This window comes from Phocoena sinus, chromosome 1 (genome assembly GCF_008692025.1).
Source record: "Phocoena sinus isolate mPhoSin1 chromosome 1, mPhoSin1.pri, whole genome shotgun sequence".
Lineage (NCBI taxonomy): Eukaryota > Metazoa > Chordata > Mammalia > Artiodactyla > Phocoenidae > Phocoena > Phocoena sinus.
The window spans coordinates 26,817,740-26,837,158 of record NC_045763.1 but is presented as its reverse complement, the minus strand read 5'-3'; the positions used below and the strand labels follow the sequence as shown (position 1 = coordinate 26,837,158).

At 38.3% G+C, this 19,419-nt stretch overlaps 1 protein-coding gene across 1 annotated transcript in view; it reads left to right on the top strand.

Moving 5' to 3' along the window:
• CSMD2 (CUB and Sushi multiple domains 2) overlaps positions 1 to 19,419 on the top strand; it is a 661,952-nt gene that overhangs the window by 564,682 nt on the left and 77,851 nt on the right. Inside the window, exons 45-46 of the mRNA XM_032640663.1 lie at positions 6,461 to 6,541; positions 7,042 to 7,155. Of these exons, the coding sequence (XP_032496554.1) occupies positions 6,461 to 6,541; positions 7,042 to 7,155 (195 nt within the window). The remainder of the gene's footprint in view (positions 1 to 6,460; positions 6,542 to 7,041; positions 7,156 to 19,419) is intronic.

The following is a 19,419-nucleotide window of genomic DNA, read 5'->3' as shown; positions in this document are numbered from 1 at the left end:
TTATAAAACGTTCTCCGTGGGCTTGTGCCCAGCCATGAAATAACCTCCCTTGTTTACAATTTGCAGAACATTGCATCTATTTGGACTGGAAATCAGGAAGGCTTGACTTTATTCCTGGCTCCACCTCAAGTCAATGTCTGACCTTGTGTAGGTCTCTCCCCAGCTTGAGAGCTCAGTTTCTTCACCTGCGGAATGAGGGGCTTGGAGTTTGTGACCTCTAAGAATTCTGTGAGGTAGTGAAGCAGCTATTATTACCCCCAATTTACAAATGAGGAAATGAGGGCCAAGGAAGGCAGGAGAGCCTGCCCAAAATTGCATGGCTATAATTGGGAGGAGAACCCAGTCCTTGTAGCTCTGCACTGACTGCTCCAGTGGGACCGCAGGGTGTTTCTGCCTCACACGTGCATTTATAGAAATATGAATGCATTCAGCCTTAAGTCCTTGGGAGAGTTAGTGATATCGAGACAGAAAGACAGAAACAACATTGTTGAGAGCATCGGCGGCTCCAGCCGCTGTCCCCAAGGAGCTTGGGCCCAGGTGAGCATGATATGGAGATGCGAAACCCGCCGTCTCAATCTGCCTTGGTACCCACACCCCTCTTGTTGGGCACACCCCATTAATGGGACCCAGGTCTTGAAGGCTATGTCATTCTGACTCCATGTGACTTGCCCATAGAGTGTGGACTCCAGCGTCACACAGACTTGGGTTCAAATCTCTGCCACATATTAGCTATGTGACTGTAGGTCTGTCGTTTACCTTTCTGAGCCTCGATTTCATTCTCCACAAAATGGGAATCATATCAGTACCTAACCTCACAGAGTTAAATGAAATCATGCATGGGAATGCCTAGCTCTAGGCACAGAGTATAAAAGGTACTCAATAAACGGCAGTGTTAATAATCACCATTATCATGATCATCATTATTATTATATTTAGAGATTAACAGGATCCTTATGAAATCACCTCAGTCCTAGGCCAGATCTCTGGTCCCTGCTCTTCAGCATTCACCTGCGCCAGGACCAGGTGAAGGAGGCCCAGCCCTGCCCTGGGGCATCCTTGTTCCCGAGTTCTCCTGAGTAAGTCTGCCCAGGAGAGCGCTTGCTTCTGTGTGTGTCCTGGCCACTGTGCCCCTGATGCCCTCAGGTGAGACATGAGACCCTTAGGTGCTTGCTCAGACCATGGTCCAAGGCCTCATTGACCAGAGAGCAGACATGGGCCTGGGCGAGAGGATCTACTGCTAGGCCCAGGCCAACGGGCTCGGGTGGGACAGGCTCTTTGCAAGGGGCCGAGTGAACAAGAAGGCACATTCCACCCACTCATAGGGCTTTTGATAAATTGTAGAATATAGCAATGTGTAAAAATTGTGTGTAACATACATGTGCCGTTTAAAGAAGAATAAGATGAACACCCATCGCTGAGCCTAAGAAAAAGAACACCAGTGCCTTGGAAGCCCCTGTGCACCGCCCCCAACACGTTCCCCCGCCCGACCCCCAGAGTTAACCACAGTCCTGAATTTTCTGTTGACCATTCATTGCTTTACATTATAATTTTACTCCATAGGTGTATGTCTCCAAAAATATATACTGTTTCATTTCACATGTTATTTCTGTTATGTGAATAGAATTGTTCAATAAGTGTTCTTCTGTGACCTGCTTTTTTCACTCAAAATTAAGCTTTTGAAATCCATGCAGATGCATGTGACTAGATTTAGTTCATTTTTCAATGCCGTCTAGTATTCCATTGTGTGAAAATAGTGATTTATCTAGTCTACTCTTAATAGGCATTCAAGTTATTTTATTTCAAACAATCTGAGCATTGTTGTACATTCCTTCTTGTGGACAAGAGTTTCTCTAGGGTACATGCCTGTGTGGAATTGTGAGGTTGTAAGTATTCACATATTCAGTTTTACTAGGTAATGCCAAACTGATCGCACAAAGTAGTTATAACAATTTACACTCTTCCTAGCAACAGAGGTAGAGCTTCTGTTGCACTACATCCTTGCAAACGCTGGGCTTTATTGGACTTTAAAATTTTTGCCAACCTGGTGGATAGCATTTCACTTTTAAGTTGAAGATGAGGATGTGCATCCTTTCATATCTTCATTATCTATTCATTATCATTAAAGAATAAGTATGTTTATTGCTTCCTGCTCTGTGAAATGCCTGCTCCCCATACAGCTTTCTTCCCCCAAGAAGAGATAACAAACAAGTAAGTAAACAAATAAAATCTTTGCAACTTGTAATATGTGCTATGAAAGAAACAAGTAAGATAGCAAATGAAAAGGTAGAGGATCTACTTCGTGTAGAATAATTGGGGAAAATGTGTCTTAAGAGTTGGTATTTGAGACTAGAACTGAAGAAAAAGAAGGAGGCCGACTTGCAAAGAGCAGGGATTGGGAATGGGATGGGGGAAAGAATGTTTGCCTTTTTATAGCCAAACATTAGCCCTAAATAAATTTCCTTTCATATGAGAACCAAAAAGAAGAAAAATACCTTAAGGAGACTTATGGCAATATTCTACAGTATTTTTTTTTTAATGACAGAATCGGATTAGAATTGCAGAGAAAAATGCCCTTGGAAACTTTTAGTTTAGGAAATAGAAGGAAATTTTGGAAAGCATCTGCTTCCAGCGTTAAGAGTCTAGGTAACATGGACTCCAAATAAGAGCTATCTGGCTGAGAGATTAATAAAAAGGGGAAATCATACCCCACCTGATAGGATGCAGTGAGAAGGACCCAGCATCACTTCTGTAATCGTCCCATCAAAGATGTACAACCTGAATCTAACCATGAGGAATCAGACAAACCTAAACTGAGGGTAATGTATGTAATACAGTGTTACATACTAGAAATTAACTGCATATAATTTTCAAAAGTGTAAAAGTCAGGAAGGTCAAGGAAAGACTTTGGAACTGTTGCAGACTAAAGGAGACTAAGAAACATGACAACGAAATGCAACGTATGGTTCTGAACTGGATGCGTTTGCTATTAAAGACTTTATCGAGACAAGTGGTAAAACTTGGATGACATAGGCAAATGAGCCCTGCCCACTAGTTAGCATGTTAACACATAATGGAGTCAAAGCTGTATCAGTGCCTCACCCCCCAGGGGAACAAGGGAGATGGAGACAAAAGGAAACAGGAGTCCTGAATGGCCCCCTGCCCTAGAGTTCTGCAGCAATAACATGGTAGATGCGGTGTGTGTTTGGGGGTGGGGAGGGGAGGGGAGTAATCTGTAAAATATCAAAAGTCATACACCAAAATGCTAGCAATGGCTGTGCCCAGGTGGTGGGACTTGGGGAATTTTTGTTTCATTGCTTTTCAGTACTCCACCAGCTTTCTGCATTGAGCAGAAATCTGTAATTTTTTAAAAGTTAATTTTAAAAATGTAATGGGAAATCACCCGATCACACTAATAACCACAAACCCTAAGGTATCCTCACGGTGTTTAGGTGGAGATTTCTTTTATTGATTTTTTTTCTGGGAAAGTTAAGTGTGTCCTAGAAGGTTTTAGAAGGTATGTTTTAAAGGTAAGCACGAGGCTGAGAATGCAAGGAATCAAATTTTTTTAAGCTCTATAAAGGAAAACATTGAGAATTGGCTAAATAAACATTTCATGCTTGTACAAGTCAAAAGAGTGCCATAAATAGATGGGAGCAAATGATAAATTGGGAAATAATAGGCAAAGATCAATCTTAAATATATTGTACATAGAGTTTTTCAAATTTATAGGAAAAATAGAGGCAAAGGACATGAATAGAGTTAAAAAGAAAATGTGGGAGGGAGGGAGATGCAAGAGGGAAGAGATATGGGAACATATGTATAACTGATTCACTTTGTTATAAAGCAGAAACTAACACACCATCGTAAAGCAATTATACTCCAATAAAGATGTTAAAAAAAAACAGAAAAGAAAAATGCAAAGAGTCTAGTAACATATGAAAAAAATATTTAGCCTAACTGGTTGTCAAATGCCAATAAAAGAAAAGAAGTGGTACTCTGTTTGCTGCCTATCGAGTAGACAAAGATTAAAATTGATGACTCTTTTCCCCGATGGCTCCAAGTTCTGTGAGGCAAGGACTGTGTCTCTTTACTCCTGCATCATCCACACCTAACACAGTGCCTGACCCAGGGCAAACCCCCAATAGATAATCATTAAAAGGGTCAGATGAAAGAAGACTGAAAGCACCCAGGGTTGGAGAAACTGTCGTTCTGTGGACAGTATCTGTTGGAGCAATTTTCCTGGAAAGAAAAATGGAAATATGTATCAAACACAGGCCTGGTCCTCCCTGGTTTATGTTAAATCAAGATTAGACCTGTCTGGTTACCCCAAGAGGGCTTCATAAAGCTATGTGTCACTCAATATGACGTGTTTCAGTGGACACATCTGTAGAAAAAATTAAATCCTCAAAACATAATACGACATTTTAAATAAAACTACATGCAGGAGGAGTCTTAAGTTACATTCCAGATATGATTGGTAAAATGTCAGAATGCCACATGGACATTTGGAACAGGTGTTTCAGGTGCCACTGGCTCTGAGGTTATCCCAGAGTGATGATGTTCACTGTGAAGCATCCACCACCCAGCGCTGTCCCAAACACGTTCTCGCCGTGCCTTTCGTATTTAGCCTTTGTTTCTGCCTAAGGTTTCTGTCTCAAGCTGAAAAGTCTGCAATGTTCATGGTGCAATATGCAATGCATAGAACTGCTGTTTTGTTACAAATGTACTAATCATTGGGTGATCATGAAGTGATGCTTTAAGTATTTACCTTCTAGCGTAGTGGTTTGTTGCATATATATAGGTATTTTGTAGTTTTCAGTACTTTTTGGGTCTTGGGTTATGCATTATAATTTTTTCCCATTTAAAGTAATGGGAAGTAGGCTCCTAGTAGCATCTTGACACAGAATGTCTGATTTCCAGGAATGGATTATTGATGTTCAGTGAGAGATGCCTGTAGTTTAAAAAAGTCATACACTCGGGCTTCCGTGGTGGCGCAGTGGTTGAGAGTCCACCTGCCGATGCAGGGGACACGGGTTCGTGCCCTGGTCCGGGAGGATCCCACGTAACGTGGAGCAGCTGGACCTGTGAGCCATGGCCGCTGAGCCTGTGTGTCCGGAGCCTGTGCTCTGCAATGGGAGAGGCCACAACAGTGAGAGGCCCGCGTACCACAAAAAAAAAAAAAAAAGAAGTCATACACTCTAATCATTCCTAGTTTTATAAAAAGAAAAAACTTCATAAAAGATGCATATATAGAAGGATGTTCATCACAGTTTCATTTTAAATTGCAAAACTTTGGAAATCTAAATTGTTAACAATAGAGTATCTGTTAAATAAATTTTAGTAGATTATATGATTAAATCCTATGAAGTCATTTCAATCATACTTTTGAAGGAATGTGATGACGTGGGAAAATTCTTGCAATATAATAGTAAGTGCACGAGGACCAATGCAAAGTATGTCACATGGTGCAAATTTTGTAAAAGAAAAATCTATGTGCAGAAAATATATACCCTAATAATTTACAGTAAAGGGTTAACAGTGGTTATCTCTGAGAAGGCAATGGATGAGTTTAATTTTCCTCTTACTCTTCTCATAGAAGAGTAATGATAATGTGTTACATTTGTAAATTTTTTAAAAATGCTATCTCAAAAAACATAGCAAGGGTTGAAGTGACTTTGGAAATAATAACAGCAACATCAGTGGCAACAGCAGCTGACACATCCAGCACTCAACCACATACCAGATAATGAAAGAAAGCCAAGTTACGAGCCCACCCTGAACTTTGCCTCGGTAACACCCTCCCCACACAGGCCAGTCTCTGCCCAGAGGGACGGCTTCTGATTTAGAAAATCCACTGAAGCCAGAGTGTTTAGCCAAAGGTCAGAAGAGAAACAAGCTGTCTTTGCTGGTCCCCCACGTAAGCCGCACACAGCATTTAGATGCTGAGTAGTGGAAAGAATATGGGATTTGAGAGCAGCCAGACCTGGATTCAAATCCTGTCTGTGCCACTTACTTCCTGTGTGACCTTAGAGAAGTAACTGAAGCTTTCTGAATCTTAGCTTCCTCATAAGTAGAGTGGGAACATCTCTCAGGGGGATCAGCTATTGAGAGAATTCAAGGTGACAGCGTGTGAAAATGCTTGGCGTATAGTAGGTGTTCAGTAAATGCTTCTCTCCCCTCCCTTCAGCGCTAGGCACCGTCACTGCCTTCTTAGATCCTCTCCTTTATTGTTACTCTTGATATATGGTTCCTGGTTTTTGCATCAAAAGCAAATAAAAACAGATGGCAGCAGATAAGCAAAATAGTGCTTTGCTAATCTTGCCCTGTGTACAGATAAGTACTCGTTAATATCTGCTGTGTGGATAGATGAGGAGTGAAAACGTGAAGCACTGAACAATGAATGACCACGTGCCCCAAGAATGATGCTCTCACACCGACTTGTCTGCTTTTGTCTTTTCAGCTTATCCGCTCACCAAATGCCCTCCTCCCACCATCCTCCCCAATGCTGAAGTCGTCACAGAGAATGAAGAATTCAACATAGGTTAGACCTCCCAAACCAGCAAGGATGGGGCTGGCGAGGAGGGGCCGGGGAAGGGTGGGGCCTGGCCCCTGGGGCTTATCTCTGGCTCCTGTCCTTGGAGAGAAACAATAGGCCCAGTGCAAGAGGGTTGATGTTCTGTCAGCTGAGTTTCACCCAAAATACAATCACTTTTGTTTTTAGCCATACGTAGCCAGAGGAGCTAGGAAAGCAGTTTTCTTCCATGATTCGAGTCAGGATGTTTTGAGAAATAAGTCCATGCAAGACACTATAAAAAGTTCCTAGAATGTGCAACACTGTTAGGCTCAGCAAGGCTGAGCTGTGAGAGGGGAGCCACCGTCATCTGGGTCATTTGACTGGAGTTGAGCTAGTAATTTAGTCTGAACAGAGCACAGCCCGCCACTGATCGTCTTGCCTGGAAGTGGGTTCAAGCTACTAAGGGGTGCCAATCAGCCCTGCCCAGACTTCTCCAGGGAATCCCCATACTGGTCTCTCCTTGACAGGTGACATCGTACGCTACAGGTGCCTCCCTGGCTTTACCTTAGTTGGGAATGAAATCCTGACCTGCAAACTTGGAACTTACCTGCAGTTTGAAGGGCCGCCCCCAATATGTGAAGGTAATCACACCGAGCCATGCCTTGGAGTTCCTCCAAAACATCTCCCCTGTTTTCCTTCTCTATAGATTCCCAGTCCCTGCCCATGAAGCAAGAAGTCACTTGGTAGATGTTTGAATGAGTGAGTGAACAAGTGCTCTGGATGGGTTCTCTGCTCTGCTCCTAGGTCCGGGGCTGTGATTTGGCTGTAGTGGCCACATTTATTTCTGTCTCCCTTTTTTCTAACTGACATTCCCTGGAAATGGCAGGAGGTTGTGGGGCCTTGGTGGGAGTTGGGACTCACACACCAACCTTGCCTTACTAGAGTGCAGTGCAGGTGCGTCCAAAACCCTACGTGCTGAACTAGGCAACCGAGAAACCACAGTTGTCTTCAATCCACTGTGATGCCTTGATGAAAATGGATGTGCTTCACCAAGTTATCCCAACTAAGACCAAAACCAATTCTTTCCACTCACGAGGCATCTGACCTGGGGCAAGATACCTAACTGTTCTATGCCTCAGTTTTCTCATCTGTAAAATAAGGATAATGATGTTACTTATGCCATGGGCTTGTTATGAGGAATTAAATGGGTCAGTAATGTAAAGCACCTTGGAAAACTATGCCTGGCACACAGTAACTGTTCAGTGTGGGCTATTATTATTGTTATTTAGTAGCCTATGGAGAAACAGGTCAGCTTCTCCTCCATCTCTAGGAAATCAAGAGTAGGGAGAATCTGCATTATGGATTATTGACGAGGAAGAGAGGGGCTACAAGCCCCAGAATTGGGCTGCTGATACACTGAGAAATACAGTATTTATTTCAGTTGAGCTGACCCACCCACATACCAAATGACCAGTCCCCAATAAAAGTAACTTTCACCTTCATCTGCTCCAGAATCTCCTTAATTTGCTCCAGCCCAAGTTTCTCATCATCTCTGGCTCCGTTTCTATGTCTATGTGGCTCCAGTCTTCCTGGCTTCACTCCCCATTCTCAGCCTTGTGCTTTCCTCTGGGACTTGGTATCATACTTGGGCTTCCCAAGGTGTGACCCTTCATAGTCTTTTCTATAATAGCAGCTTGATCGGGATATAATTCATATACCATGCAACTCATCCGCTTGAAGTGTATACTTCAATGGTTTTTAGTATATTCAGAGTTTTGCAGCCATTATCACAATCAATTTTAAAACATTTTAATCACCCCCAAAAGAAATCCTGTAACCTTTAGCAGTCAGTTCCCATTTCTTTCCAGCCCCCTCAGTTCTAGGCAACCACCAAACTACTTTCTGTCTCTATGAATTTGCCTATCCTGGGTATTTCATATAAATAGAATCCTATGATGTGTGGTTTTTTGTGACTTCTTTCACATAGCGTAATGTTTTATAGGTTCATTCATATTGTAGCATGTATCAGCACTTCATTCCTTTTTGTTGAAAGTAATATTCCATTGTACCTATAGCACATTTTGTTTATCCACTTATCATTGATGGACACTTGAGTTGTTTCTACTTCTAGCTATTATGAATAATACTGCTGTGAGCATTCATGTACAAGTTATTGGGTGAAACATATGTTTTCATTTCTTTTAGGTATGTATCTAAGAGTGGAATTGCTGGGTCATATGGTAACTCTATATTTAAACTTTTGAGGAACTGCCAGAGTATTCTCCACAGCAGCTGAACCATTTTCTGTTCCCACCAGCAGTGTATGAGGGTTTCAATCTTTCCACATCCTTTCTGTTATTATTAACTGTCTTTTTAATTATAGCCATCCTAGTGTGTATAATGGGTATCTCATTGTTGTTTTGATTTGTATCTTCCTGATGGCTAAGATGTTGAGCATTTTTTCATGTGCTTATTGTTCATTTGCATGAAGAAATGTCTATTTGGATCCTTTGCCCATCTTTAAGTTATTTATCTGTTTAATTATTGAGTTGTAGGAGTTTTTTTATATATATATTCTAGATACAAGTCCTTTATCAGATGTGTGATTTTCAAAAGATTTTCGCATTTTATAGGTTGTCTTTTCACTTTCTTGATGGTGTTCTCAGAAGCACAAAAGTTTTTAATTTTGATGATGTCCAATTTATATATATATATATATATATATATTTTGGTGCTTGTGCTTTTGGTGTCATACCTGAGAAACTATTGCCTAATCCAAGTTCAAGAAGATTTACATCTATGTTTTCCTCTAAGAGTTTGTAATTTTAGCTCTTACATTTAGAACTGTATCTATTTTGAGTTAATTTTTATATATAGTGTGAGGCAGGGGTCCAACTTCATTATTTTGCATATGGATATGCAGTGGTCCTGGCATCACTTACTGGAAAGACTATTCTTTCCCCATTGAATTGTTTTGGTACCCTGTTGAAATCTATTGACTACAAATTTGGGGTTTTAGTTCTTGATCCTCAATTCTATTTTCTTGATCTATAAGTCTATCCTTAGCCAGTACCACACTATCTTGATTACTGTAGCTTAGTCATATGTTTTGAAATCAGGAAGTGTGAGTCCTCCAGCTTTGTTCTTCTTTTTCAAGATTATTTTGGATATGCTGGATCTGCTGAATTTCCATATGAATTTTAGGATCAACTTACCAATATCTACAAAGAAACCAACTGGGATTTTTGTAGAGATTGAGTTGAATTCATAGACCAGTCTGGGTCTCACTGCCATCTTAACAATATTAGGTCTTCCAATCCATGAATATAGGATGTTTTTCCATTCATAACCTCTTCAGTGTACAACTTTCTTTTACATTTTGGCTTTTTCTTCTCTTTTCTGCTTCAGTTAATGCCTTGTCCAATGATGTCCTAGTCTCCTATGACAAAGATCAGACATTTTTCTATCAGCTCAGAAGTTTGCTATAGCAACATAGAAAATTTGGTGAAATTCAAACCTAAAAACATCACAATGCAATTATAGAACATCAAGGATAAAGATAAAATGTTAAAACCATCATGGAGAAAAGATAAATCAGACTCATAGCATTATTGCATCAACAATAATACCTATCAAAAGATAAAATGCAGCAGGAAAAATAATTGTAAACTGAACTTCTAAACCCAGCCAAATTATCAATTAAGAGTGAGAATGAATTAATGAAATCTTCAGACACACAAGGACTAAGTTACTACCTTACTAAAAGCATAATTAAAGGATACACTTCAGTGCATTAGTCAGGATAGGATAGGCATATGCTGCAATAACAAGCAATCCCCACATCTCAGTGGCTTAACACAACAAAAGTTTATATCTTCTTCAGGCAAAATTTTCTGTAGTCCAGGTAACTCTATAGAGCTGATAACTCAGTGATCCAGGCTGCTTCAGTCTTGTGCTCCCATCTGAAAACTAGGCCCCTGCCTCCATCCTCCACTGCAGCAGAGGAAGAAGGAGAATGGACATTCACATAAGGGCTTTTCACTTCCTCAGCCCCAAAGTGACACACATTATTCTACTCACATCTAACTGGCCAGAAATAGGCACATGGATGGAAAGTGAAGTTTTTTATATGCTCAGGAAATAAAAGATAGTCTGATACTGGTAAACACCAGAAATATCTACCATATTCAGCAAGAAAAAGATGAATACCGGCAGAATGATTCAGATGCAAAAATTAACAATAAGCTAAGAAATCAGTAAAATATGGTAGTCAATCTAAAATATATTGACTAGAAAATAAAAATCTGAAGACAATTTGAGAAATAAATGACATTGGAGAACCTATTTTAAAGAAAGAAAAAGAGCTGAGGACCCTTTCCTGCTGAGGAAAGCCATAGATATTGATTAACCATGTACATTATTAAAAATATATACATTTAAATACAATGTTTAAATTTCGGCATAGTTTTCTTAAAGTATGTATGTCCATAGTATGTGTAAGTTCCAAATTCATAATCAAAAATAAAGAGAATAAAGTAAATTTGGTTAATCAAATGGGAAACATTGAAGGAGAAAAATATATTTTAAATCATGGTAAACAGAAAATACAAAATGAGGTAGCAAAACTAAGTGCAAGGGCTTCCCTGGTGGCACAATGGTTAAGAATCTGCCCACCAATGCCGAGGACACGGGTTTGAGCCCTAGGTCCAGGAAGATCCCACATGCCACGGAGCAACTAAGCCCGTGCACCACAACTACTGAGCCTGCGCTCTAGAGCCTACAAGCCACAACTACTGAAGCCACATGCCACAACTACTGAAGCCCGCGTGCCTAAAGCCCATGCTCCGCAACAAGAGAAGCCACCACAATGAGAAGCCCACGCACCACAACAAAGAGTAGCCCCTGCTCGCCACAACTAGAGAAAGCCCACGCACAGCAACGATGACAATGTTTAATAAATTTATTTATTTCAAAAAAAAAACCATGTGCAAATATATGTGCAACCGTGATAAATATAATTGAATCCAACTGCTAATTAAAGGTCAGAGATTTTCAGATTGGTTAAATTTTAAAAGTCTAATTATAAGCTTTCCATGAACTTAGAATTGAATATATTCATTTGCCTCTCTAAGGTCATAGCTAGAAAGGTGTCACTCATCCCTGGTATGAAGCAAAACGTTAAAAAAAAATAGATAGCAAGTACTAACCTCTAAAATCTGGTGTAGCAAAGCTAATAACAGACTAAATAGAATTTAAGGCAGAAAGCACTAAAAGACATAAAGAGGGATATTTCATGCTGGTAAACATAATCTACCAAGAATATATAATAGTCATAAACTTCTGTGCACCTAAGAATAGTATTGAAATGTATAAAGGGAAAATTCATAGACTTACAGGGAGACAGGGACAAATTCACAGTTACAGTGGTAGACTTCAGCACATCTCTTTCAATGACAGACCAAGAATAAGTAGTTAACATAAAATATTTGCAAAATATAGTTATATTAATGAACTTTTGTTGCAAGAACACCATGCCAAAATTTAGAGGCTTTAAACAGTAATTATTTATTTTCTACAAAAGTTGTACTTTAAATATAAGTACCAGATAGATTGCAAGGGAAAGAAGGGAAAAAGATATGCCATACAAATGGTAAACATAAGAAACATAAAGAAATTTCAAATAATACTGCAATCAAGGAGTATTACCAAAAATAGAGATATTTAGAAATGACAAATAAGCTAACTACATTAAAAAAGATATACAAGTGTATATGCAGATGATAAAAGAGATTCAAAACACATGAAGGAAAAATCAAAAGAACTGAATGTAAAAAGTAAAGACAAACTACAGAATAAGAGAAGATATTCAGAGTATGTGTATTTTTTAAAAGGCCCTGTACCTAGACTATGTAAAGAACTTTTACAACTCAGTAATAAAATAATCCAATGAAAATATGTACAAGAGACTTGAACAGACACTTTGTAAAATAAGGTATGAATGGCCAATAAGTATATGAAAACATGCTCAACATCATTAGTCATAAGGCAAATGCAAATTAAACCATAATGAAATATTACTATGCACCCCCTAGAATAGCTTAAATTTAAGACTAACAATACAAAATGTTAAAAAGGATGTGGAACAAATAGAATTTTCATATATTGCTGGTTGGGATGTAAAATCATACAATCACTTTGGAAAACCGATTGGAAGTTTCTTTTAAAGATAAATTCCCCTACACTATCACCTGGCAATTCTACTCCTAGTTATTTATCAAAGAGAAATGAAAACCCATATCCATAAAAAGACTGTTATATGAATTTTGTAATAATCCCAAACTGGAAACAACCCAAATGTTCATCAGTAGGAGAATAAATAAGCAAATTGTCCTATGATTGCTACAGAATAATAAAAACAAAGGAAACAGTGATACATAAAACAGCATGAGTTGACTCTTACAAAAATTATGTTTAGCAAAAGAAACCAGGCACAAAAATAATGCATATATGATTCCAACTACGTGAAGCTCTGGTACACAAAACTAATGCTTATAGAAATAGCATCATTGATTTCCTGGAGCATTGGGGCAGGTCATACTGATTGCAAAGGGGCATAAGAGAATTTTCTGGGGCAACGGAAATAATCTATATCCTGACTGTGGTAGTGGTCACATAGATATATACATTAGCCAAAACTCATTAAATTGTGTACCTAAAATATGTGCATTTTATAGTACATAAATTATATCTCTAAGTTTTTGAAATTTAAAAAGAAATTCATGAGTTATAAGCAGAACAGGCTTACTGGTAAAGTAAAAAGAAGTACCTGAAATAAAGAGTAGCAAAATAATCAAACCATTAGGTAAGTTAAACAAAGGGAAAAAGCAGGAGCTTACAAAAATAAAAAAGGAAGAGTGGAATATAACCGTTGAACCAAGGAAATTTTTAAATTATGAGACTATTTTGTACATATCTATGCCAAAAAATTAGTGATATGAATGAATTTCTGGGAAGCTATAATTTAATAAAATTGACCCCAGTAGAGAGAGAAAGTTTATACTTTCAATATTCTCTTTTAAAAGGTGGGGAGAATGGTTTCAGAGGAAGCCTCACCAAAAACATTAAGACTAGATGGTGTCACGGAAGAATACTACTAAATCTTCAAAGGCCAGATATCTCAAGCATAGGGAAAACAAAAAACAAAAAAACTTGTAAACACTAATGCCTAAATCTGATAACGTTGCACACAAAAAGGCAAACCTATGGACCCATCTCATTTGAGAGAGCATGCCTTGTTTCCCCCTGATGGAGGCAGATTCAAGTAGAAGGTAAAAAGCTTGAAAGAGACCTGCTACTGGAAGGAGCAGACCATAAGGCCTGGGGAACTTAATTATCACCACACCTCAGTGACCTGTGCTGGCTGTCAGGTTAGTGAAATCTGGAACATTTCAAAAGCCAGGCTGCTTTCCTCCTTAGAAGCCATTCTTATATAATTCCAATGTTGCTTCTCCATTTCTTCTAAGTCCCACACTGACCATCTTCCTTAGGGTGATATGTTTATCTTTAGATATCTTTTCCTTTAATCAAATTATAATTGACTTACAATATTACATTAGTTTCAGGTACACAGCGTAGTGGTTTGATCTTTCTATAGATTACGCACCATACAGTTACTATAATATTATTGACTATATTCCCCATGCTGTATATCACATCCCTGGGCCTTCTCTATTTCCTAACTGGCAGTCTGTACCTCTTAATCACCTTCAGCTCTTTTCCCAACTCCCCATCCCTCTGTCCTCTGGCAACTACCACTTTGTTCTCTGTAATTGTTAAGTCTGTTTCTGTTTTGTTATATTTGTTAGTTTGTTTTGCTTTTCAGATTTCATATGTAAGTGAAATCATACAGTATTTGTCTTTAACTGTCTGATTTATTTCACTTAGCATAATACCATCCAGGTCCATCCATGTTGTTGCAATTGGCAAGATTTCATTCTTTTTTATGGCTGAGTAATATTCCATTGTGTATATATACCACTACTTCTTTATCCATTCACCTATCGATGGACACTAAGGTTGCTTCTATATCTTGGTTATTGTAAGTAATGCTGCAATGAATATTGGGATGCATATGTCTTTTCGAATTAGTGTTTTCATTTTCTTCAGCTAAATACCCAGGAGTGGAAATGCTGGATCATATGGTATTTCTATTTTTAATTTTTTGAGGGAACTCCATGCTGTTTTCCATAGTGGCTGCACCAATTTACATTCTCACCAACAGTGCACAAGGGTTCCCTTTTCTTCACATTCTCACCAACACTTGTTATTTCTTGTCTTTTTGATGATTGCCATCCTGACAAGTGTGAGGTGATATCTCACTGTGGTTTTGGTTTGCATTTCTCTAATAATTAGTGATGTTGAGCATCTTTTCATGTGCCTATTGGCCATCTGTATGTCTTCTTTGGAAAAATGTCTGTTCAGGTCCTCTGCCCATTTTTAATCAGATTGTTTGTTTTTTCTGATATTAAGTTGTATGAGTACTTTACATATTTTGGGTATTAACCCCTTATCAGGTATATCATTTGTAAATATCTTCACCCATTCAGTACGTTGCCCTTTCATTTTTTTTTAATATCTTTATTGGATTATAATTGCTTTACAATATTGTGTTAGTTTCTGGTGTACAACAAACTGAATCAGCTATATGTATACATGTATCCCCATATTCCATCCCTCTTGCATCTCCCTCCCACCCTCCCTATCCCACCCCTCTAAGTGGTCACAAAGCAACAAGCTGATCTCCCTGTGCGATGCGGCTGCTTCCCACTAGTTATCTATTTTACATTTGGTAGTGTACATATGTCAATGCTACTCTCTCAGTTCATCCCAGCTTACCATCCCCCTTCCACTTGTCCACAAGTCCGTTCTCTATGTCTGCATCTTTATTCCTATCCTACTGCTAGGTTTGTCAGAACAATTTTTTTTTTAGATCCCATATATATGTGTTAGCATACAGTATTTGTTTTCTCTTTCTGACTTACTTCACTCTGTATGACAGAATCTAGGTCCATCCAACTCACTACAAATAACTCAATTTCATTTCTTTTTATGGCTGAGTAATATTACATTGTATATATGTGCCACATCTTCTTTATCCATTCATCTGTTGATGGACACTTAGGTTGCTTCCATGTTCTGGCTATTTTAAAAAGTGCTGCAATGAACATTGGGATACATGACTCTTTTTGAATTATGGTTTTCTCAGGGTATATGCCCAGTAGTGGGATTGCTGGGTCATATGGTACTTCTATTTTTAGTTTCTTAAGGAACCTCCATACTGTTCTCCATAGTGGCTGTATCAATTTACATTCCCACGAACAGTGCAAGAGGGGTCCCGTTTCTCCACACCCTCTCCAGCATTTATTGTTTGTAGATTTTTTGATGATGGCCATTCTGACCGGTGTGAGGTGATACCTCACTGTAGTTTTGACTTGCCTTTCTCTGATGATTAGTGATGTTGAGCATCCTTTCACGTGTTTGTTTGCAATCTGTATATCATCTTTGGAGAAATGTCTGTTTAGGGCTTCTGCCCATTTTTGGACTGGGTTGTTTCTCTTTTTGATATTGAGCTACATGAGCTGCTTGTATATTTTGGAGATTAATCCTTTGTCAGTTGCTTCGTTTGCAAATATTTTCTCCCATTCTGAGGGTAGTCTTTTGGTCTTGTTTATGGTTTCCTCTGCTGTGCAAAAGCTTAAGTTTCATTAGGTCCCATTTGTTTATTTTTGTTTTTATTTCCATTTCTCTAGGAGGTGGGTCAAAAAGGATCTTGCTGTGATTTATGTCAAAGAGTGTTCTTCCTATGTTTCCCTCTTAAGAGTTTTATAGTGTCTGGACTTACATTTAGGTCTTTAATCCATTTGGAGTTTATTTTTGTGTATGGTGTTAGGGAGTGTTCTAATTTCATTCTTTTACAAGTAGCTGTCCAGTTTTCCCAGAACCACTTATTGAAGAGGCTGTCTTTTCTCCATTGTATATTCTTGCCTCCTTTATCAAACATAAGGTGACCGTATGTGCATGGGTTTATCTCTGGGCTCTCTATCCTTTTCCATTGATCTATATTTCTGTTTTTGTGCCAGTACCATACTGCCTTGATTACTGGAGCTTTGTAGTATAGTCTGAAGTCAGGGAGCCTGATTCCTCCAGCTCTGTTTTTCTTTCTCAAGATTGCTTTGGCTATTTGGGGTCTTTTGTGTTTCCATACAAATTGTGAAATTTTTTTGTTCTAGTTCTGTGAAAAATGCCAGTGGTAGTTTGACAGGGTTTGCATTGAATCTGTAGATTGCTTTGGGTAGTATAGTCATTTTCACAATGTTGATTTTTCCAATCCAAGGACATGGTATATCACTCCATCTGTTTGTATCATCTTTAATTTCTCTCATCAGTGTCTTATAGCTTTCGGACTACAGGTCTTTTGTCTCCTTAGGTAGATTTATTCCTAGGTGTCTTATTCTTTTTGTTGCAGTGGCAAATGGGAGTTTTTCTTTAATTTCTCTTTTAGATTTTTCATCATTAGTGTTTAGGAATGCAAAAGATTTCTGTGCATTAATTTTATATACTGCTACTTTACCAAATTCATTGATTAGCTCCTGTAGTTTCCTGGTAGCATCTTTAGGATTCTCTATGTATAGTATCATGTCATCTGCAAAATCTGACAGTTTTATGTCTTCTTTTCCGATTTGGATTCCTTTTATTTCTTTTTCCTTGCTGACTGCTGTGGCTAAAAAACTTCCAACACTATATTGAATAATAGCTGTGACAGTGGGCAACATTGTCTTTTTCCTGATCTTAGAAAAAATGGTTTCAGTTTTTCACCATTGGGAACAATGTTGGCTGTGGGTTTGTCATATATGGCCTTTATTATGTTGAGGTAGGTTCTCTCTATGCCCGCTTTCTGGAGAGTTTTTTATCATAAATGTGTGTTGAATTTTGTCAAAAGCTTTTTCTGCATCTATTGAGATGATCATATGGTTTTTAACCTTCAGTTTGTTAATATGGTATATCACGTTGGTTGATTTGCGTATATTGAAGAATGCTTGCATTCCTGGGGTAAACCCCACTTGATCATGGTGTATGATCCTTTTAATGTGCTGTTGGATTCTGTTTGCTAGTATTTTGTTGAGGATTTTTACATCTATGTTTATCAGTGATATTGGCCTGTAGTTTTCTTTCTTTGTGACATCTTTGTCTAGTTTTGGAATTAGGGTGATGGTGGCCTTGTAGAATGAGTTTGGGAGTGTTCCTCCCTCTGCTGTATTTTGGAAGACTTTGAGAAGATAGGTGTTAGCTCTTCTCTAAATGTCTGATAGTATTCGCCCGTGAACCCATCTGGTTCTCGCCTTTTTTTCATTGGAAGGTTTTTAATCACAGTCTCAATTTCAGGGCTTGTGATTGGTCTGTTCATATTTTCTATTTCTTCCTGGTTCAGTCTCGGATGGTTGTGCTTTTCTAAGAATTTGTCCATTTCTTCCAGGTGGTCCATTTTATTGGCATAGAGTTTCTTGTGGTAATCTCTCATGATCCTTTGTATTTCTGCAGTGTCAGTTGTTACTTCTCCTTTTGCATTTCTAATTCTGTTGATTTGAGTCTTCTCCCTTTTTTTCTTGATGAGTCTGGCTAATGGTCTATCAATTTTGTTTATCTTCTCAAAGAACCAGCTTTTAGTTTTATTGATCTTTGCTATCATTTCCTTCATTTCTTTTTCATTTATTTCTGATCTGATGTCTATGATTTCTTTCCTTCTGCTAACTTTGGGGGATTTTTGTTCTTCTTTCTCTAATTGCTTTAGGTGTAAGGTTAGGTTGTTTATTTGAGATATTTCTTGTTTCTTGTGGTAGGATTCTATTGCTGAAAACTTCCCTCTTCGAACTGCTTTTGCTGCATCCCATAGGTTTTGGATCGTCGTGTTTTCATTGTCATTTGTTTCTAGGTATTTTTTGATTTCCTCTTTGATTTCTTCAGTGATCTCTTGGTTGTTTAGTAGCATATTGTTTAGTCTCCATGTGTTTGTACTTTTTACAGTTTTTTCCTGTAATTGATATCTAATCTCATAGATTTGTGGTTGGAAAAGATACTTGATACAATTTCAATTTTCTTAAATTTGCCAAGCCTTGATTTGTGACTCAAGATATGATCTATCCTGGAGAATATTCCATGAGCACTTGAGAAGAAAGTGTATTCTGTTACTTTTGGATGGAATGTCCTATAAATATCAATTAAGTCCATCTTGTTTAACAGATCATTTAAAGCTGGTGGTTCCTTATTTGTTTTCAATTTGGATGATCTGTCCATTGGTAAAAGTGGGGTGTTAAAGTCCCCTACTATTATTGTTACTGTCGATTTCCCCTTTTATGGCTGTTAACATTTAAATGCTTTATGTATTGAGGTGCTCCTACGTTGGGTGCATAAATATTTACAATCATTTTATCTTCTTGGATTGATCCCTTGACCATTATGTTGTGTCCTTCTTTGTCTCTTGTAATAGTCTTTATTTTAAAGTCTATTTTGTCTGATATGAGAATTGCTACTCCAACTTTCTTTTGATTTCCATATGTGGAATATCTTTTTCCATCCCCTCACTTTCAGTCTGTGTGTGTCCCTAGGTCTGAAGTGGGTTTCTTGTAGACAACATATATATGGGTCTTGTTTTTGTATCCATTCAGCCAGTCTGTGTCTTTTGGTTGGATCACTTAATACATTTACATTTAAGGTAATTATCAATATGTATGTTCCTATTACCGTTTTCATAATTGTTTTGGGTTTGTTTTTGTAGGTCTTTTTCTTCTCTTGTGTTTCCTGCCTAGAGAAGTTCCTTTAGCATTTGTTGTAAAGCTGGTTTGGTGGTG